The sequence below is a fragment of the Phyllostomus discolor genome, chromosome 11 (genome assembly GCF_004126475.2).
Source record: "Phyllostomus discolor isolate MPI-MPIP mPhyDis1 chromosome 11, mPhyDis1.pri.v3, whole genome shotgun sequence".
In the NCBI taxonomy this organism is placed as follows: domain Eukaryota; kingdom Metazoa; phylum Chordata; class Mammalia; order Chiroptera; family Phyllostomidae; genus Phyllostomus; species Phyllostomus discolor.
In genome coordinates, this window is record NC_040913.2 from 5,828,790 (window position 1) to 5,849,033 (window position 20,244).

The 20,244-nt window shown below is 48.1% G+C and overlaps 1 protein-coding gene across 1 annotated transcript in view; it reads right to left on the bottom strand.

Annotated features, from left to right (window-relative positions):
- Window positions 1-20,244, bottom strand: part of WDFY2 (WD repeat and FYVE domain containing 2) — a 121,802-nt gene that overhangs the window by 20,792 nt on the left and 80,766 nt on the right. The window contains exons 4-6 of the mRNA XM_028526574.2: window positions 11,132-11,186; window positions 8,892-9,042; window positions 1,175-1,287 (exon numbers count right to left, since the gene is read on the bottom strand). Of these exons, the coding sequence (XP_028382375.1) occupies window positions 1,175-1,287; window positions 8,892-9,042; window positions 11,132-11,186 (319 nt within the window). The remainder of the gene's footprint in view (window positions 1-1,174; window positions 1,288-8,891; window positions 9,043-11,131; window positions 11,187-20,244) is intronic.

Consider the following 20,244-nt stretch of genomic DNA (forward strand, 5'->3'; position numbering starts at 1 on the left):
AGTGAGGGGTCAAGGACCCGGCTTCTCAACAAGGAGGAGAGCAAATGGAGTTGGAATAAGGGTTTAGGGGAGTGAAAGCGCAGGAGGCTGAAGGTAGCAAGGAAACAGGGTAAGATTCCTGAGGGGGTGGGAAGAGTTCTGGGTGGGACCAGGCCAGGTTCCGCCAGGGTGTTCTGGGGAAAAAAGAGAAACGCAACCAGAGAACTGAGTCCCGGCCACGGGGGGTTGTCCCTGTGCACTCCTGCTCCCAAAGGCAGAGACGACTCAGGTGAGCTTCTCAGCACCTTTCTGCCCAGATTTAACGTTCTCGCTTTCCTTTCGGAAATCCTTCCTGACCTAAGTACTATCATCCCATTTATACCCCCACTCACCTACTCTTGCTCTTGCACGATGTCTAAACTCAGTATCAGCCTTGTTCTGTGCTCAGCAGGGGTGTCATCTGCAGACGCCCGCTGAGAAACCACGGAGACGGGCAGGGACTTAGTTTGCAGGGTCAACATCACACATTAAAAATACTGGTGAAAAATCAGTCCTCGTCATCTGCTCCAGACCTTCAAAGCTTAAACATGGGTATTTTCTCCCACTGTACCTTGTTCCAACGACCCTGAGCAGACCAGTAGCACAAAGGGGCCTTGGGCTGTGAACCGGAAAGAGCCCCAGAGGAAGGGCGGCAAACGAGGACCTTCTACCTTGTGATGTGGCCTGGCTACCCACCATGAATATGTATGTTTCTCATTTCATCTGTCTTGGGAGTCGGGGGGTCTGTCCTGCCCCCATCTCCTCGATCCAAGGAGGGCAAGGACAGCCTGAGGCAGCCGTCCCTTTGGCTGGCGGGGGTTTGCCCAGTGGCCACACGGTCTCACGCCAGGTCTCACTGACATGTGCCAACACTGGCCGTCTTTCTCCAGGGCCGCGTGACCAAGACCCAAACCACCACACTTTCCAAACAGGTGGATTCCTATTTTTGTGTTTGGGCTGATGTTGAAAACTTCTGACATTAGACCGTACTGCGCCACACGGAAATGAGTCACGTGCGTCAGGCACGCCTCTGCGCCAGCCCAGGGTGCGCCCCGTCACCTTCCCCACGTGGTACCCTAACCCCAGACCACGCAGCTCGGGGCGCCCGCTCCCCGGGAGGGCAGGGAGCACGGGCAGGTCCTGCGGTTAGTCCCACCTGTGTGTCCTCTGAAGGCGGTGACCAGGGTGCAGGTGTCCGGCTCCAGCTTGAGGATGGTGACTTGGCCTGAGTGGTCCCCGATAAACACGTGCCGGGTCTCCACATCGAATCTGTCATGTAGGCGTTAGGGACTGTCTCTCAGGACCGAGTGGGGGGCTTTGCGGAAACAATAAAGGGGGGCGGCTTGGACATCACGCGGGAAGATGCAAAAGGAGGCATAAAAAATGAAAAGGAAGGCACAGTATTTATTATCGGACAGTAAGGCCGAACGGGATAAAGGTGTCCATTCTCACAACGTGAGTTTGTAAATTTAATATGATCCCTATAAAAATATCAGCTCTTTTTCCTAGATCTAGATATGTTAATTCTAAAGTTTATATAGAAAAATCGATAAGCAAGAAGAGCCAGAAATATTCTGAAAATAACAGTAACATGGATGGTGAAGGCTAGCCCTATCAGATATTAAAACATGTTATAAAGTGTCTCCAATTAAAAATGGGGTGCTGGTGTACAAATGGACCAATGTGACAGAACAGGAAGTCTAGAAATAGACCCAAAAGCATATAGAAATTCACTTCATGTCTAATAAAGGTGGCTCTTCAAGTGATACAAAAAAGATGGAGTAAGAAAAAAGATACTAGCACAATCTGGATAGTCATTTGGAAAAAATGAAATAGGATTTGTATTTCACATTATATACCAGGACACATTCTGCATGAACTAGAGATCTAAATGTAAAAAATTAAACATGTAAGTTCTGGATGGAAGAGTTCCTTTATAACCTTGGAGTGGGAGCAGCTATTACTATTCACAAACACAAACAGCCAACACATACATAAGCAAAGCTAAAAGACCCACTGGAAAACATATTTGCAACGCAAGTCACAAAAAGTGCAAATCCCTAACGTATAAAAAGAGCAACCAAGAAAAAGGCTCTGGAGAAACAGGCAAAATATACAAATAGTTCCAGACATGAAAATGGTGCTATGCAAAAACAGAATTCACCCGGCAGGCCTTGCTCCTCTCCTCCGAAAGGCTGCCCCACAGCCTGGCGTGGCGTCAGGGAACGTGGGCCCCGGGGGTTTCCACCACTAACAGACCAGAGTGGCTCCCTGTGCCGCAGCTGCACAAACAACAGGGCTCATGACAGACACCTGCCTGGGGGGTCCGAACGTCTGACACGTGCCACTCGCAGACTGCCCATGCGACCAGTCTCCAGCAGAAACCCAGGGTGCCGAGTCTCCAGTGAGACTTCCAGGTGGAGAGTGCCCAGCAATCCTGCGTCTGGAGAGCTGTCCCCGAGATTCAGGGGCCAAAGTACAAAATGACACGTGACGGGGGCTATTCACTCCACGTGACCCCTGCAACCGCTAAAGTTTGAAAACAACGTGAAAGTCCATCAGATGGGGACTTACTCCATCCACTACGGCACATCCGTGCAATGGAGTACTGTCCAGGGGGAGAAAAAAACCTCCATGCCACAAGCAGATGGACATGCAGTAACGTTCAGGGTACGTTACTAAGTGGGGAAGAACCAAGACACGTATGAGTGTGTGCTCACGTTCAGAAAGGAAGGCCCGGAAGGGCGGGTCCGGCTCTGACAGCAAGGGCTGCGAGTCCAGGGGGCAGAAATGGGAGTGAGACTTCTCTCCCATCACATATAGTTTCCATTCGGGAACCTTGTAATTATTTTACACATTAGAAATATTTATAAAATTAAAACAAAAAAAAAATCCCCCAAACTGACAGTCATGTAAAATGAATGAACCTGAATATCAAACTGGTGATACAACCAGTAAACAGAACTATTTCCAGTGACTCTGAAACGCAGCATTTTGACCGTGTGTCCTTTGTAGGATACAGCCTGAGGAACAGAGAACCACAGAGAAACCTAAAATCTCACTCAGAAGTCTTGTTACTACATTTTTACTGCCATTATTTTAAAGCAACGTAAATAAACCAAAGGACACAGCAGATAAGGAATTACGTTAACGTGTTAGGGACCAAGATTTTTCAGCCCAAGGTAAAAGAACCAAGTACAAAAATAAAGTAAAAATCTTACAGTGTTGCATTTGAATCAGAAGTATTATACGTAATTAAGTTTCTTTTCCAAAGCCAGACAGGCATGTATCTTCTAGCCATCTCTAACTACTAGAAGCAGCAGCTCCTTTCAGGGCCGGGACGGGAAGGGAGAAGACGAGCTAGCTTGCCGAAAGGCAAAGAGGCTGCCTTGCAAGCTGTGGGGCTGTACCCAAAACACGCAGGGATGAGTCACGTCTCACTGACCTAAGCCTCATTCCAAGGCACTTAGAACTCCCGTTCCAGTTTAGTTTAGAACTCGAACAGCCTTCCCCCCGGGCTCCATCCCTTGGTCCTCTCCCCTTTCATCTCCTGACAGGCTCTAGAGCTGGTCAGCTGGTCAGAGGGGGAAGGCAAAACCTCGTTCCATTCTCTTTGACTTTTCACCCTTTTGAATCGCGTTAGTTACTGGGTATAATTTAATTGCTTTTACAAAAGAAAACTCATTGTCTAGATAGCTTTCACGCTAACAAGGCTTTAAGGGCTCATGGGCGACATGGCCACACTGTTTCGTTTTCAGCTCTCCACCTTCTTCACCCCCTGGCCTCCCCTTTCCTCACATGCCACCCAGTGAGAGGCAGGCCCCTCAGCCTTGTGCGTGTAACTGGGAGGCAGGAGCAGAGCCACCGTCTTCAGTGACAATGACCTGGCCGACCTGTCCTTGTGGGGAGATGCTGTGGCCTCCTGTTATGGCCCTGCCAGCCCTTGCTGTGTGTGTGTGTGTGTGTGTGTGTATACACGTGTGTGTATAATGCTTTGCCCTTCGTACGTGGATGATCCAGTGTTGGACTTCTTTGATGTACATCAATGTTTGGTTTTATTTAGCAAGGAAAAAAAAAGGGCAGAGGAGCCGAGAAGAGGGGCTCCCACTGGCAGGAGATGGAACAATGTGAGCATTTTAAAAAATGCAATTTACTGAGATACACGCTGAATATATTTTTAAAAAAACAAACCCTAAGAGTTTGTAAAAGATCCCTGCTGGAGGTAACCAGGGCAGTAAACCTCTATCTGAAAACGAGCGATTAGAGAAACCGTTCAGAATGCATGCTGCTTGTCTCATGTCAGTCGTATTTCAGGGTAATCAGATAGCCCTACCTAAGAGAGGTGAAGTTCTACTTTATAGAAGAATTCCAACTGATACACGTGCAAAATGATAGGGTTACAAAGTCACCATTTTGCAGATTGGTGAAAGAACCGGCTCAGGCCCAGATCGGCCCTCGCAGAAACCCTTCCATGGGAGGCCGGCGCGGGAGGCCGCACTGCAGGCAGCCGCTGCCAGCCCCGCCCCCCCCCGCCCCGAGGAAGCCCAGCCTCCCCGGAAGGACCACAGCCCCACGCGAGGTGCTTCCCGCTGCAGAGCCACGTGCCGCACGACTGCACCATCGCCGAGTGTTCCTGCCAAAAGCTGCATCTGCACGGAGTCAAGGTTGTAGAGGCACCTTTCCGGGCAGAGGCGCAGTTAAACGACCGCGGCAGGAAGCGGCGGTCAATTGCGCGTCTGAAGGAGGACCGACTCGGTACCTGGAGGATGGCATTAAAAAGGATGGTGGGGGCGGGGTGTGTGTGTGTGTGTGGGGGGGGTCCCTGCTCTGGACGGAGAGACTGAGGCACTAACCAGGACAACCTGGTCCAACGCATGGACTTGTCTGGCCCCAATTTCAAACGAAATCACTGCAAAAAGCCACTTTAGAAATGGTAAATACAATTTTAAAAATGGCTTGATTATCCAACAATCTCAAGGAGTGATCATAAATTTCCAGGAGTGATGACAGCATCATGATTATGTTCAAAGGTCCCTGTTTTTTCGGAGGTGCCCAGTGAGGTCTGTCAGGATGGAATGACATCAGCTCTGGAATTTGCTTTAAAATGCCCCAGCAAATGAGAGACAGCGCAGAAAGGGGCAGGAGTATCAACAGCGGACCCGAGTGATTAAGAAGCATGTGGGCGTCCATTATATGTTTTTTTTCCAATCTGGTACAGGTTTTGAAAATTCTCATAGCAAGATCTTTTTTTTAAAAAAGTGAAGGAGTAATGGGAGGGAAGTAGGGAGGGATGGATGGGTGGGCTGGAATGGGAGTAAAAGGGAGAAAACTGTACTTGAACAATGATTAAAATAAAATTAAAAAAAAGTGAAGGAGAACGAAGCATAACAAATCCTTCAGTCTTAAGAACAAGGGAGAAAAGTTATACTCTACAAACAAGTAGATGTATGTAAAACTATATTCAGATGTATATGAAATAAGATCACCTTCAATTTATCTTGATTAATTATAAGAAAACAGATTTGAAAAAAAAAAACAGACTCGATCCGATACCCAGCAGTCTTTATAACTGCAGGTAAATAGTAGAGTTCTCTAAAACATATGAACTCCACTCAAGCTATCTGGAAGAGGGCTGAAGTAAAATTGTATCGCACAACCTCAAAGCCCCAGTGACTGGCACTAAGTGTGATGTGAGAAAACATGAACATTGAGGCCACCTTCATAGCCTTCCAGCACGCTTTCCCCTGAGCAGGACTAGACCCGAGGGGCTATCTGGTGGAAAGACATTCCACTGCCTAGGTGACATCCCGAAAACGTCTCCCCTGTGAACGGAATCTTCAGATGAAGACCAGCTGTGGGAGCTTGAAAAACGGATCAAGCAGGGAGGGCCAGCGACAGGACGGGAAGGGGAGGCCAGACAGACTCACACGGTAGGAAGGAAGCGGGGGAGGAAACGGTTCTGTTTCCTCCCACCAACCTGCCACGGGGCCTCCGACCCCCGAATTCTCACCCTGCTGCTGCCAGGGAGCGGCCCTGTGACCAGAGCAGGTGGGCAAGCTGCGGGAGCCTCTCTGGGCCTTGGTTCCACACTATGAAAGTGGGGAATTGTGTCTTTTTGTGTTCGCTTCACCTCACTGTCTTCGTGGTGAACGGAGGAACATTACTGTACACAGAAGCACCACAAACACGCTCAGGGGCTGCAAACGCAAGTTACTCTTTTTCTCTTCTCGGCACCATTATTAGAGTTACTGTTGGTGTTGGTGTCGGTATTAGAGGCCATTCAATATTTGAAGCTTCAGGTCTTGAGCTAAAGCAACCGAAGATTTTGAGGTTGTTCAGAAATGGATAATTCCGTTCGTAAACTGGTCGGTCTCTTTGTCTCCCCTTATTCCTCTACTTCAGTTTTGGTTATTTTCATGGCATATTTACTTCCCACGCAGAGGCCTGATGGGAAAAAAAAATGCTGAATTCAATGTGACTCATTCTGTCACTTGGTGGCTTGCATGCATGGCAGAGGTGGAGGTGGTGGAGGGTTAGTTCGTCTGTGGGGGTCTCTCATCTACACCACCCAGGGTCCAGGATGAAGAGAAACAAGGGTGATGCTGTTATTCTGAACATTGTATGTTGCTGCAGATTTGCTGCTGCTTCCCTCATCTCACACACACACAAACGAAACCAAACAAACGAAAAAACCTGTCGGTATGATCAGTGGCCAGAAGAAGAGAGAGAGAGAGAGAGAGAGAGAGAGAGGTGAGAGTGGGGGGTGCCCATGAGAAAGTGGGTCTGAAAACGGGATCTTCCCGTGCGCCACGCTGCACGGGCTGCCCGCTCACAGTCCGCACACCAGGCAGAGAGCAACGTCCAGCCCCGGGAAAGTCACGTGGTCTCGGGGGGGACTCTCGGGCGGAAGCAGCTCCGTGGCGCCCTCAGTGTGCAGCCCTGGGGCGCACCTGCTCCCAGGAGCCAGCGCTGGCCGTGCGGCTCCAGGACTGGAGCTAGAGGGCGAAGCTGGTGGACCCGAGGGCGTGTTCTGGGAGGGCCTGTCTGCCTGTGGTGCTGCAGCTCCCCTCCGCCTGAACAGCACGGCGAGGCTGGGCGGTCACGGACACTGGAGATGGAGCCACTGGGTGTCACCCACACAGGCGTCTGATATCCAGTCACGTCACCGTCATCATCATCGCCATCATCATCATCATTATTACTGGCCTGGTAAGCCACGTACGGTGTGGCCAAAGGCAACGACTGGAAAAGGAGGATGACTTCCGGAGACCCTGAGGAGAGTCCAGACTACCATCAGCAGCAGCAACTGAATTCCGCGTATTTGTGTTTCGTTTTTCGTTTTCAGAGAGTTTAAGAAAGCAAACTTCTCAAGGGCGAGATCTGTGTTTTTTTCTCTACTCCCTGACTTGGTTAAGTGACACAGAAGATGCATCGTTCCGCTCGGCTGGTGACAGAGAAGCCACCACATTCACATTATCCTGGTGCCTTCGGTCCTGCTCACAAAGGGGGAGCGCAGTGGGATGGGAACCCCTCTGCAGTCCAAGCGGAACGCCTGGGTCCCGGTGGTGGCCCTCTCCCGACACACTGGTGGGCGGCCGCACATAAGGCCCGTGACCCAGCCTGGGCCTCGCCGGCTCGCCTGTCCAACGAGCTGGGCGGCATGGTCTCTGAGGCCTCTCTGGCTCGAACCACCAGTAGAAATCACCGACCTGCTCGCAGGACAATTCCTGTATTTCAGTTCAGGCACTAGGCTCGTCTGAGCTGGCTTTTAAAAGGGAAGCTCTGGAATTTCTTTTATTAACAGGCGGTACCACCCTCTCACAGGTCAGTCGATCTTGCTCTTCATTCGTCACCGTCCTTGCTTCTGGCCTTCCTGGTAGTTTGCCACGTTGACAGCCTTCTACGGAGGCCACTATTCGTTTCTTCATGCTGTGCTTCCAGGAGGAAAGTAAGAGGGCCACTGGCCTAGAAACACACAATACAGCTGCTGCAAGACAGAGCAAGGCACCTTTTCAGATCGCTGAGAATCACCGAATCGGCAGTTGACAAACGGGATGAAAACCTGAAAGCGGGTCTTACTGTTTCTTCCAGCTCTGGCTGACAAGTGACCGGTTTCCACCTACTTCCCCATTTGCCAGAAGGTGCAGAGAGTTCTATGCTTTTGAGTTACGAAGGCCAGGGCTCTTCTCTCCTTCCAAGGCTAGCATCACCCGATGGGCTTCGTGCTGGTCAGGCCCATGCTTGCCGGAGCCCAGCAGGCTGGACGGGAGGGTCGCTCAGCATTAGCAGGTGTCCGCGTGGAGCTCCTGGCTCCCGGAGACTCGGGAGATAGAAATACCATCGCTCTGCATGTCCCGGGAAAGGCTCGGACCTGGAGCAAAGCCTGTGCGTGCCAGCTAACCTGCGAGGGTCCTGGCATGGCAGCCCCTCAGCAAGTTTTTAAATGAACAGGAGTGCTGTGGTTCTGCGAGGCACTGATGGTGGTGTTCATGACCTTAGTATCTAGACTTGTGTACAAAATAAAAGACTGCATTTCGGTGATGGTTTTTTCTCCGTGTCCCACAACTCCCTGCCACATCTAGGGCTCAGAGTCTGGGCTGTGTTCTGTCTAGATATCAGGCGTCAGGTCATAGGGGACCACGACCTCTACGCATCAGGGTCTGTTGCTTTAGGGGAAATAACCTCACTTCGCTCCTCCTGTACAAGGGTTTGTCCATTAAAAAAGTCTGTGAGTATCTTAACCAGCAGGGCAAGTCAGCAAACTAAAAATAACAACAACAACAATTTTCAAGTTGCACACACCCAAAATTTTCAGGAAAGAAAGAAGTCAGCAGCTGAGTTCCCACCGAGGGGTTTCCTCCAGCAAAGGATACTGCAGGCCCGAGGCCCCGGCCCGCGTGCGGTAGCCGCCCAGGCGGCGGCCGCTCTCGGAGCAGTGCCAGGCGAACTGCTTGTCCTGCCCCGTGCTCAGCACCCACTCCAGCTCCAGGACGAACAGGACCATCGTCACCCGGCTCTGGTGCGCTGCAGGCCGAGAGGAAGAGAAGCACCGTGAGGGAGGCCTCCTGAAGGAGGCTGGGGAAGCGCGGTCCGGAGACGCAGCGCTCTCGTCTCCCTGCCCCGGAGCCCGCAGACGCGGGCTGGAAAAGGGGCCCTGGTCCGCGGCTGGGGGTGCCTCTCTGCAGGGGCACGTCCCAGTTTTTATGTGACGTGGGTGCCACTCAGCTTCACGGAAGGTCCCTCGCGGGACGGAATGGAGGTGTGGGCCGTGGTCCTGTCTGAAGGCCCAGCAGAGGGAGGAGCCGACCCCAAGCCTCTCACTGGGTGCAGGCGGGACTCAGCCCCCCGCAGGCTGCTGACCCAGGGCTTCAGGTCCCTGTGACTGTGATGTGGCCCCCGCTCTGCTCCTTAGCCCACAGCGCGGCAGTGGCTTCCCTTGGGAAAGGGAGCAAGGGAGCAGGAGGGGGTGAGCAGGACGGAAGCCCCTGTGTCTACTGTAGTCTAATCTGGGAGGTGATGCTTAGTCCCTGCCATGCTTCGATCTGGCCCACGCTCGGGGATGGAAACACGAGTGCCATGAGGCAAAGGTCACCAAGAGGCTCCTTAGAGGCTGCATGCCACAATGAGTCACATTGTTTAAATGGCCCCAACTGCACAACACGACAGCCCAAGAGTTGTGACGAAGACGGTTAAAAAAACACGTTAAAGAACAAAAACTCAGGTCATGTAAAGGAAAATATAAAATGCGCAGGCCAGAAAGGACCAGGAAAAAATGGAAAGGGGTTGGATTTTCATGGCTCTGTTAGAATCACGAAAAAGCCGCCATGCGTGAGAGAGAGTATACTTAGTTTTTGTAGCTCCAGTTGGCTGAGCAAAGACCAATAGGGGAACATTCTAGCACTTGGCACGTAACATTATTTTTTGCTTCTTTATAGGAGTTTATTGTGCCAGGCTGATGACGTGCCGGGGAGCCGGGCCTCAAATGCTCCCTCAGCACACGGCACTTCAGTGGTCTGGTCACCCGTCTGTGTCCGTGTCCCCCACGTGACTGTGACCTGCTCCCGGGCAGACACTACACGTCTGGCTCACGAGTGCAGTCCTCAGTTGTTGCAACAATGACTGGCGCTCCATAAACACGGTTATTCAAAAAATTCCCGAGAAGTGACATGTGAAAAAAATAGAGACTAAATCTACAGGGAAATGAATGTTGGTTCAAAATCCACAACTGAAAAACTCCACCCTTAGCGTTTTCCCAAGTCGGCATGGGTCGCTATGTCTCTGGAGGCTTCCGAGGAGATGCTGGATGGCCACTGGGGACAAATGAGGCATCGAGATTGGGATGAAATGACCTCCAAGTGTTACAAGGTCCAGTGTTCTGATCCCAAGACAACGTTGGCCAGGACAGAGAAACCCGTGGCAAGTGTTACTCCCGAACCACGGGAAGGAAATGGCCTGTGGCACTGTGTTGGCGGTGAAGCTACACTCCAACCGTAACTCCCTCCCTCAGACGGTCTACACTCCACACGCGCTGAGCCTTTCACAGCACGCAACCAAAGGGAACTGAGCCCGTGAGAAGCGGCTCACTCCCGGCGCTGACCCCGGTCTCCACGCCTGCTGCTCAGCTGCGAGCAGGGTGGTGGCGTGGGTGGGAGGCCAAAGGCTGCGGGCTCTGCAGCCACACCGACCAGGTCAGGCCCTGCACTGGACCAGCTGCAGGACCACAGGCTGGTCAGCTTACCTCTTTAGGCCTCAGCGTCTTTTTTTTTTTTAATTTTAAAAGATTTTTTAACAATTTATTTTTAGAGAGGGAAGGGAGGGAGAAAGAGAGAGAGACAGAAACATCAATGTGCGGTTGCTGGGGGCCATGGCCTGCAACCCAGGCATGTGCCCTGACTGGGAATTGAACCTAAGATGTTTTGGTTCGCAGCCCGCGCTCAATCCACTGAGCTACGCCAGCCAGGGCAGCATCTTCTAAAACAGGTAATTGCAACCTCAGCTTCTGGCTCCGTTTTGAAGAGCGAGCCTGCTTTAAAGCTCGGCCCCTCCTGCGGCAGGGGGGCCACCAGGAACCCTTCCCGAGTCCGGGCCGGGAAGGCACCGCTGTCGTGCCTACCTGGATAGCTTTTCACAGGGGTCATCTTGTTATAATCTTCTGATAAAATGAATTCCTACAAAAAAAGAAGAAAAATGCTAAGCGAAAGGAAATTCTTTAAGTGGATAAATGTATTTTGGTAAAACCAGGCTGAATAAAGCAAACATCATCACAGAATTACCGATACATCTGACATCAGTATTTTGCCAATCAACTCAGCATTATCGTCCCTCTTTAAAGGTGGTAATCATAACTGTGACTCGATGCAATTATCCTAATTTTTACCTGATAACGGATGGTAATCTTTTTTTGAGTATGCATGCGAAGAAACCTGGATCAAGTTCAGAGCCTTGATACTGATAAATTTCAAAGATAAGCCTGATTGAAATTATCTTTCTTTCTTTTCTTTAATTCTCACCTGAGGACATTTTTTTTTTTCATGGTTTTCAGAGAGAGACGATGGGAGAGAGAAAGAGAAACACTGATGTGAGAGAGAAACATCGATTGTTCGCCTTCTTGGGTGCACCCCGACTAGTGGCTACATCAGCACTCTGGGTATGTGCCCTGACTGGGAGTCGAACCCGCGACCCTTTGGTCGGTGGGATGACGTTCCAACTGGCCGGGGCAGAGTATTTTTCTTTCAATGATGCCATAGCTAAAAATTTGCAAGGCCCTGGCTGGTGCCCAAGTAGATGATAATTCTCTACCTGAGAAGAAAATACTTTAAAGATTTTATTTCTACCATCGGTGACTATTTCCCCTTGTCACAAGCTCCTCAAGGATGCATCTTACTCATCCCTGTACCCCAGGGCAGCTGGCCCAGGAGATGATCAACGCATGTTGATTAAATGAATATCTGAAAGGCACCTCTCCATCTGATGAGATTAATGTGAATGTCAAATTGACTCCAAATAAACTTTTGTGTGACACATATGCATGCTGTGGGGATACATAAGAGTGAGCGGGCGAGTTTCACCTGCGTCACCCGCCTCATGTCCCCGGGCCATGTGGGCACGCTGTCCTCTCCATTGGCACCAGGAGGGCGAGCCCAGAACGACACGGTATTTGGGAACACGTTCACACAATGTGTATGACAGCATAGTTGCAACTGTTCCACTTTATCATTTGTTACTATTGTTAACCTCTTACTGTGCCCGATTATAAGTTAGAACTCCTCCCAGGTGTGTGTGCGCACCTGGGTCGTGCTGCCTGCAGTGTGAGGCACTCCCCGGAGGTTCTGAGACGGATCCTCTGCAGGTAAGGAAGAACTGCCGCGTAACAAGAAAATTATTACTATATCGATTTCCTCTTTAAATTGGGAGTTACTTAGAAAACACTTATTTATAGGCAGTGTTATTTATGGCTACCTTTTTGTTGCCAGTTTCTAGTTTTACTGGCTTATATTTAGAAAACAATTTAAATTTTAAAAAATTTAGTAAGATTTTCTTTTTTTTTAGATTTTATTTATTTATTTTTATACAGGGAAGGGAGGGAGATAGGGAAAGAGAAACATCAATGTGAGGTTGCTGGGGGCCATGGCCTGCAACCCAGGCATGTACCCTGACTGGGAATCGAACCTGCGACACTTTGGTTCGCAGCCCGCACTCAATCCACTGAGCTACGCCAGCCAGGGAAGACTTTCTTCATGGTCAAGATATTAATGATTTTGTAAATGTTCTGTAGATAAAAGAAAAATGCTTTCTACCCAAAGTTCTAGGTCTATTTATGTATCTATTTAATTAAATTTGACTCTAGTTTGCAAATATCCTATATTTTTACCTATTTGTCTACTTGAATTTCAAATTCAGAGAGATGGGGCTAAAGAAATGGGCTTTAATTTTAGTGTTTATTATTCTGATTATAAAAGCAATATCTCACCATCCATAAGCAAAAGCTATGGAACAATATTAAGATGGAAATTCAGTTGTCTATCACTCTGCCAAATGGTGAGAATGCTTGTTAACATTTTGACTGTTCTGCCCGCCAGTCTTTCCCCTGGCATACATCAAACACATTGCACTGCCGTGGTAGCGCCGCTGATGCTGTTTGGCAGTGCTCCTTGCTCTCCTAACACTATCACACGGACATTCCTGGTCGTTACACGTTCTCTGAAAACATGTGTGTCAGGCCTACATAGTATGCCACTGAGTGCCCATGTCAGAGTTTATCTAGTTAGTCCTTGATCATTGCGTTTCTTCTTTAAATATGCTTTATTGACTATGCTATTACAGTTGTCCCATTTCCCCCCCTTTATTCTCCTCCACTCTGCACACCCCCTCCCACCCGCATTCCCCCCCCTTTAGTTCACGTCCATGGGTTGTACATGCAAGTTCTTTGGCTTCTACATTTCCTGTACTGTCCTTAACCTCCCCCTGTCTATTTTCTACCTACCATTTATGCTACTTACTCCCCATACCTTTTCCCCCTCTCTCCTCCTCCCACTCCCCTACTGATAGCCCTCCATGTGATCTCCATTTCTCTGATTCTGTTCCTGTTCTGCTTGTTTGCTTAGTTTGTTTTTGTTTTTGTTTTTGTTTTGGGGGGTTCCATTGTTGATAGTTGTTTGTTTTCACTTTACTGTTCATAGTTTTGATCTTCTTTTCCTCAAATAAGTCCCTTTAACATTTCATATAATAAGGGCTTGGTGATGATGAACTCCTTTAACTTGACCTTATCTGGGAAGCACTTGATCTGCCCTTCCATTCTAAATGATAGCTTTGCTGGATAGAGCAATCTTGGGTGTAGGTCCCTGCCTTTCATGACTTCAAATACTTCTTTCCAGCCCCTTCTTGCCTGCAAAGTTTCTTTTGAGAAATCAGCTGAATGTCTTATGGGAACTCCTTTGTAGGTAACTCTCTCCTTTTCTCTTGCTGCTTTTAGGATTCTCTCTCTGTCTTTAATCTTGGGTAATATAATTATGATGTGCCTTGGTGTGTTCCTCCTTGGGCCCAACTTCTTTGGGACTGTCTGGGCTTCCTGGACTTCCTGGAAGTCTATTTCCTTTGCCAGATTGGGGAAGTTCTCCTTCTTTATTTGTTCAAATAAGTTTTCAATTTCTTGGTCTTTCTCTTCTCCTTCTGGCACCCCTATGATTCGGCTGCTGGAACATTTAAAGTTGTCCTTAGGAGGTTCCTAAGCCTCTCTTAATTTTTCTGAATTCTTGCTTCTTCACTGTTTTTCTGGTTGAATGTTTCTTTCTTCCTTCTGGTCCAAACCGTTGATTTGAGTCCCAGTTTCCTTCCCATCATTGTTGGTTACCTGTAGATTTTCCTTTATTTCACTTAGCATAGTCTTCACTTTTTCCTGTATTTTGTGACCATACTCAAACAATTCTATGAGCATCCTGATTACCAGTGTTTTGAACTCTGTGTCCAATAGGCTGGCTATCTGTTTGTCACTTAGTTGCACTATTTCTGGAGCTTTGATCTGTTCTTTCATTTGGGCCATTTTGTTTTTGTCTTGGCACACCTGTTAGGGGCGGAGCCGTAGGTGTTCATTAGAGCAGAGCAGCCAGTGGCTGCGTTGTGATGCTGTACGTGGGGGAGGGTCCGAAAGGGAACAGTGCTGCTTGCTCCACTTTCTACCGGCTTTCAGTCACTTCCCCCACTACCCACAAGCGAAGTGGGCCCTTCTGGTGCTGATTCCCGGGTGGGTGGCCTTGTGTATGTTCTAGAGCCTTCTGAGCTTCCCCAGCCTCCCCAACGAACTCTCCTGTGAGGCTGGGAGTTTCTCCCACTGCCGCCACAACCCCCACAGGTATTTTAAATCAGACGTCTGAGGCTTTATTTCCCCGCTGGAGCCCTGGGTTATGGGTCTGTCTCGCTCCCCAGTTGTTCCTCTCGGTTTATCCGCACGAGAATCTGGGACTGCCCAGTGCACCGGCTGCCCCCTCAACACGAGCCCTCTCTGCCTGGCTGCCCATCTCCGCCCCTCCCGCTGGTCTGGGTGAGTGTTTCTTCTTTACTCCTTGGTTGCCGGACTTCCATGCAGTTCGATTTTCTGGCAGTTCTGGTTGTTTTTTGTTTTTAAATGTGTTGTTGTCCTTGTTTTGGTTGTGCGAGGAGGCACGGTATATCTACCTGCGCCTCCGTCTTGGCCGGAAGTCTGATCGTTGCATTTCTAACATACCGGTTCTTCTTCTTATAATGAGATGTCCCTAATAATCCTTGTCTGTTTTATGATTATTTCCTTTGAATAGTTTTCTAGAAATGGAATTATCGATATAAAAGGTATAAATACTTCTAAAGCTCTAGTTGCATATTACCAATAATATTCTAAATAGTTTGTGTTCCCCCTATCATTATACAAGGAGAGTCTATTTCATTCGATTTTAGCCAACATGCGTATTCTAAAAATGATACTACTTAGATAAAAATGGAATTAAAATTTTTTAACACTCTAAAATGTTTATTAGCCCAGAAATGCACATTAAAACAACAACAAGCTATCGCCTCAGTCCTGTCAGGATGGCTACCATCAATAAATCAATAAACAACAGGTGCCGGTGATAGTGTGGAGAAAGGGAACCCTCGTGCACTGTTGGTGGGAGTGCAGCCTGGGGCAGCCGCTGTGGAAAACAGTGTAGAGATACCTCAAAACATTACCAATGGAACCGCCCTGTGACCCAGTGATTCCACCTCTGGGAATATATTCAAAGAAACCCAAAGCAATAAGCCAAAAAAACATATGCACCCCTATATTCATTGTAACATTATTTATAAGAGCCAAGATTTGAATGCAGACCAGGTGCCCGTCATAGATGAGTGGATAAAACGAGCTGCGGTACATTTACACACTGGAATACTACTCAGCAATAAAAAAGAAAACTTTACCCTTTTTGACAGCATGGGTGGACCTGGAAATTATTATGCTAATTAATAAACTATTAAGTCAGTCTGAGAAAGACAAATACCTTCAGCCTCACTTATGTGTAGAATATAATGAACAAAATAAATTAACAAACAAAATAGAAACAGAATAATAGATAAATAGCAAAGACTGACAGCTGTCAAAAGGGAGGGGTGCTGAGGGGCTGGGTGACGAAAGGTGAAAGAATTAAGCAAAAAGAAAAAATATATATATGGCACCTAGACACAGACAACAGTATGGTGACAACCAGAGGAAAAAGGGGGTGGGGGAAGGTGGAAGTGGGCAAAGGGGGGACAAATGGGGACAGAAATACACTTGACTTTGGGTTGTGAGCATGTGATGCAGTCTACAGATGAGGTGTTACTGGGCTGTACACTTGAAACCTGTATGCTTCTATTAACCAGTGTCACCCCAATAAACTCAGTAAAGAAAAATAAAAAAATTGATCAGAGCAAAAATGATCCAATCACTGTAGATACAGAATATGTATTAACACAGAAGCCATGTGCATAATTTCTCTTCTTAATAATGTGTAGCCAGAAGATCATTATAACAATGTTCTTTTTGTAACAAAAACGAAAAATCCCATTAAGAATCTTGATTAGAATTACACTAAACCTTTAAATTCAGAAAGAATTGACATTGAAATGTCTTTTATGTGTAATTAACAATTCTTAAGTTCTTCAACTAAGTTTCATATTTCTTTTTAAGATCATTGTCAGATTCTTAAAAACTTCTGTGAATGGGATCATTTTTCTATTACTCGGTAAACTCCAAGTGAAAAAAGACAGAGTTACAGGTGCTACTTTTGGACTAAAACTGAGAACACAGTGGAATCGCAGTTCCTGGGAGACAGGCCGGGGACCCGTTAGAAATCTTGTTCGTAACAGTTATAGGAAGGGTACTCTGCTACACGGGACATTTAACACAGTCCAAAGGCAGAAGAAGGCACTATTCTATCCCTAAATCTAGAAGGAAGAAGGCATGCTTCAGACCGAGTCAGGAAAAGAAGAAGAAGAGAGGGACAAAGTGGCGATCCTGGTTAAGCGCCGATGTTAAGAGCTGGCGTTAACAGCCAGCGCTCTGGGCCGGGGGTGGAATAAAGAAAAACGGGGCATGCTACGCAGTGGGCTTCTCTGTGCATCTGTCAGTGCCTCTGCCACTCCTCCTGTGCCTCTGAACTTTTGGGAAAAGCAGTCCCTGCAGAATGAATGAGTCAGCTGGATGGCAGCAGCCTTACTTCGCTTGGGCAGCACCACGCTGAAGGGTGACCAGCAGCCCAGCCATCAAAGAACGCGCAAGGCCCTGCCCGTGTGTGCACGCGCCATTCGCTTCCTGCGGGGTGTTTCACGGGAACAACCACCATCCCCTATGGTCTGCAGAACTGCGCTGTCAGGGAGATGCCATGGCTCCTATCTGCCAACAGAGGTCATCTCGACTGAGTCAGGCCGTTACTCAGCTTTTCCTCTGTGTGAGCAGGAGGCCAGCAGGCAGCACTGAGATGAAAGGCAGGGCCTTGCTTTCTAGTCATCCTGAGACTCTTGCACGCCCAAGCTCCCAGGGGTGTCCTGGGTTCTTCTGTGGAAAGCAGGAAGTCGTGGAACAGAGGACTGGGGTCCGCCCACAGGCCTGCGGTGGAGCTCTGGGTGCCCCCCTGGGGACCCGGCACAGCAGGAGCACAGGTGGCCGCAGCCCCAACCCTGGGCCAAACTTGTATACGGATCTATCTCTGCCTCCTTCCTTCCCTTCCCTGTCCTCTGTCCACCCATCTGCTCCCTGCCCCTTCTCCTTTCGAAGTGATATTCGACCATTGCAAAATACTGTGTAAGAGCTTTTAAACAATCAATAACAATTAAGTTAAAGGAGCAGTGAGCCTGGCCCAGCTGCCCTCCCCATGGCCGCCGCACACTGCACTCTGCGTTTCCAGTAACGCGGTGCTGCCACCCAGTGCTGAGCAAGGCTCCCCCGGCCCCGTTCACCTGTTTAGGGTCAACGAAACCGTTTTCACTGTGGTTGAGAGTTTGCCGAGGATCCCTTCTTTCTTAAAATGTAGCACTACTTGAAGGAATAGAAATGGGAACAAAACAGACTGGGGGAGGTTAAGAAGAGAATAGGAAAGGGAGAAGCCAAAGAACTTACACGCATGACCCATGGACAGGAACTAAGAGAGGCCCGCTGGGGGGAAGGGGGGTACCAGACGGAGGGGGCAAAGGGGGGAAATTGGGACAACTGTAACAGCATAATCAATAAAATACACCTCAAAATGAAAAAAGGGACATGACAAGCAAAGCAATTTTGGTTATTAACTATTGATTACTTGCCGTATTTGTCACACATCAGAGCATATATATTGACTTAATGCTTGTTAAACCCAGTATTTATGAAGAAAACTAAATTAGAATCTCTCTGTAGGTTTTTCTCTCCTCTCGGAAAAAATGCCTCACGCACCAACCGGCAGAGTCATCCAAAAACTAAACAGGAACTCCAGCTCCCCCCAAATAGGATACGGAATGAAGGAAGGAACATTGTCATCGGCTCTACTGGCCAGCCACAGTGTCACCAAGCACACGGCTCTGAGGTGCTCTCGCACGCGTGTGCACGCAGAGACGTGGCTCAGAGAGGAGGTGCAGGTGCACAGACACACACACACACACACACACACACAGTGTTGTGCACCCAGGGGTCCCACATTTCTGGTTGGGAGCAAGTGTCGTCTTTCTGCCTCGGCCCCCATAAGATACACTCATCTAACGCCAGAGCCTTTTTGAGGGGCATGGTGTTGGCAAACTCCTCATTTTACATTTCCACACAAATCCATTTCCGCATCTGCTTTAGAAATGTTCAGGATATGTCTAAATATATTGTTTACTTAATTATTCATTTACATTAGGGTGATTGTGGGGGTTTTTTGGAAGATTTTATTTATCTAAAATAAGATTTTTTTATTTATAAATAACTAAAATCTTTCATTTAAAAAATACTTTATTTATAAAAGGTTATGAGTAGGGGAAGGAAGGGAGAGAGGAGAGAAACATCACTGTGTGGTTGCCTCTCATGTGCCCCCCAGAGGGGACCTGGCCTGCAACCCAGGCATGTGCCCTGACTGGGAATCAAACCGGTGGCCATTTGGTTTGCAGGCCTGCACTCAATCCACTGAGCCACACCAGCCAGAGCCAGCTGTTTTAATTGTGTGGTAAATATAAATAACGTTACATTTGCCACCTTACTCATTTTTAGGTATACGGTTCAGTAGTGTAAAGTACGTTCACATTGTTGTGCAACAGGTCTCTGGAAACGTTTTCATCTTGCAAAACCAACTCCGTACCCACTGAATACACGAAGTCCTCCCTCCCCCCAGCCCTTGGCAATCACCTTTCCAGTTTTTGTTTTTGTGATTTTAACTACTTTTGATACTTCCTTCAAGTGGGACCACACAGTATTTGTCCTTTTGTGACTGGCTCATTTCACTTAGCAGAGTGTCCTTGAGGTTCATCGCTGTTGGAGCATGTGACAGGGTCTCCTTCTTTTTCCCGGCGGCACCATATCCCGTCATATGTACATCCCACATTTTCTCTGTCCACTCGTCTGACAATGGACTGTGGGTGGCTTTTACCTCTTGGCGGTTTGTATAGAGCTGCAGTGGACAGGAGTGTGCGCATCTCTCTTCCAGATTCTGCTTTGAATTCTTTTGGATATACACTCACACGTGGGACTGCTGCGTCATGTGACAATTCTATTTTTAATTTTTTAAGGAACTGCCATACATAAGAGGGTGATTGATTTTAAATTCAATATTAGAAAATTATTACTAACTTTATAAAAATCGATTTTAGAGAGAGGAAGGGGGAGAGGGAGGTGGGAGAGAGAGAGACATTGATTTGTTATTCCACTTATTTATATCGGGTTGGCCAAAAAATTCATTGTTTTCCCCCTTAAGATGGCCCTAGTAGTACTTAGTTGTACTTAACTTCATTCAAAATAATTTTGTTAGATTGTATGTGACAGCTGTCACATCAGCATTCATTTTTTAAAAATTTATCAAAATTGAGCCTGGCTGGTGTAGCTCAGTGGATTGAGCTACAAAGGGTCGCTGGTTCGATTCCCAGTCAGGGCACATGCCTGGGTTGTGGGCCAGGTCCCCAGTGGGGGCCACATGAGAGGCAACCACATACTGATGTTTCTCTCCCTCTCCTTCTCCCTCCCTTCCTCTCTCTCTAAAATAAAGAAATAACTTTAAAAAAATAATCAAAATTGGTGAATTTTTG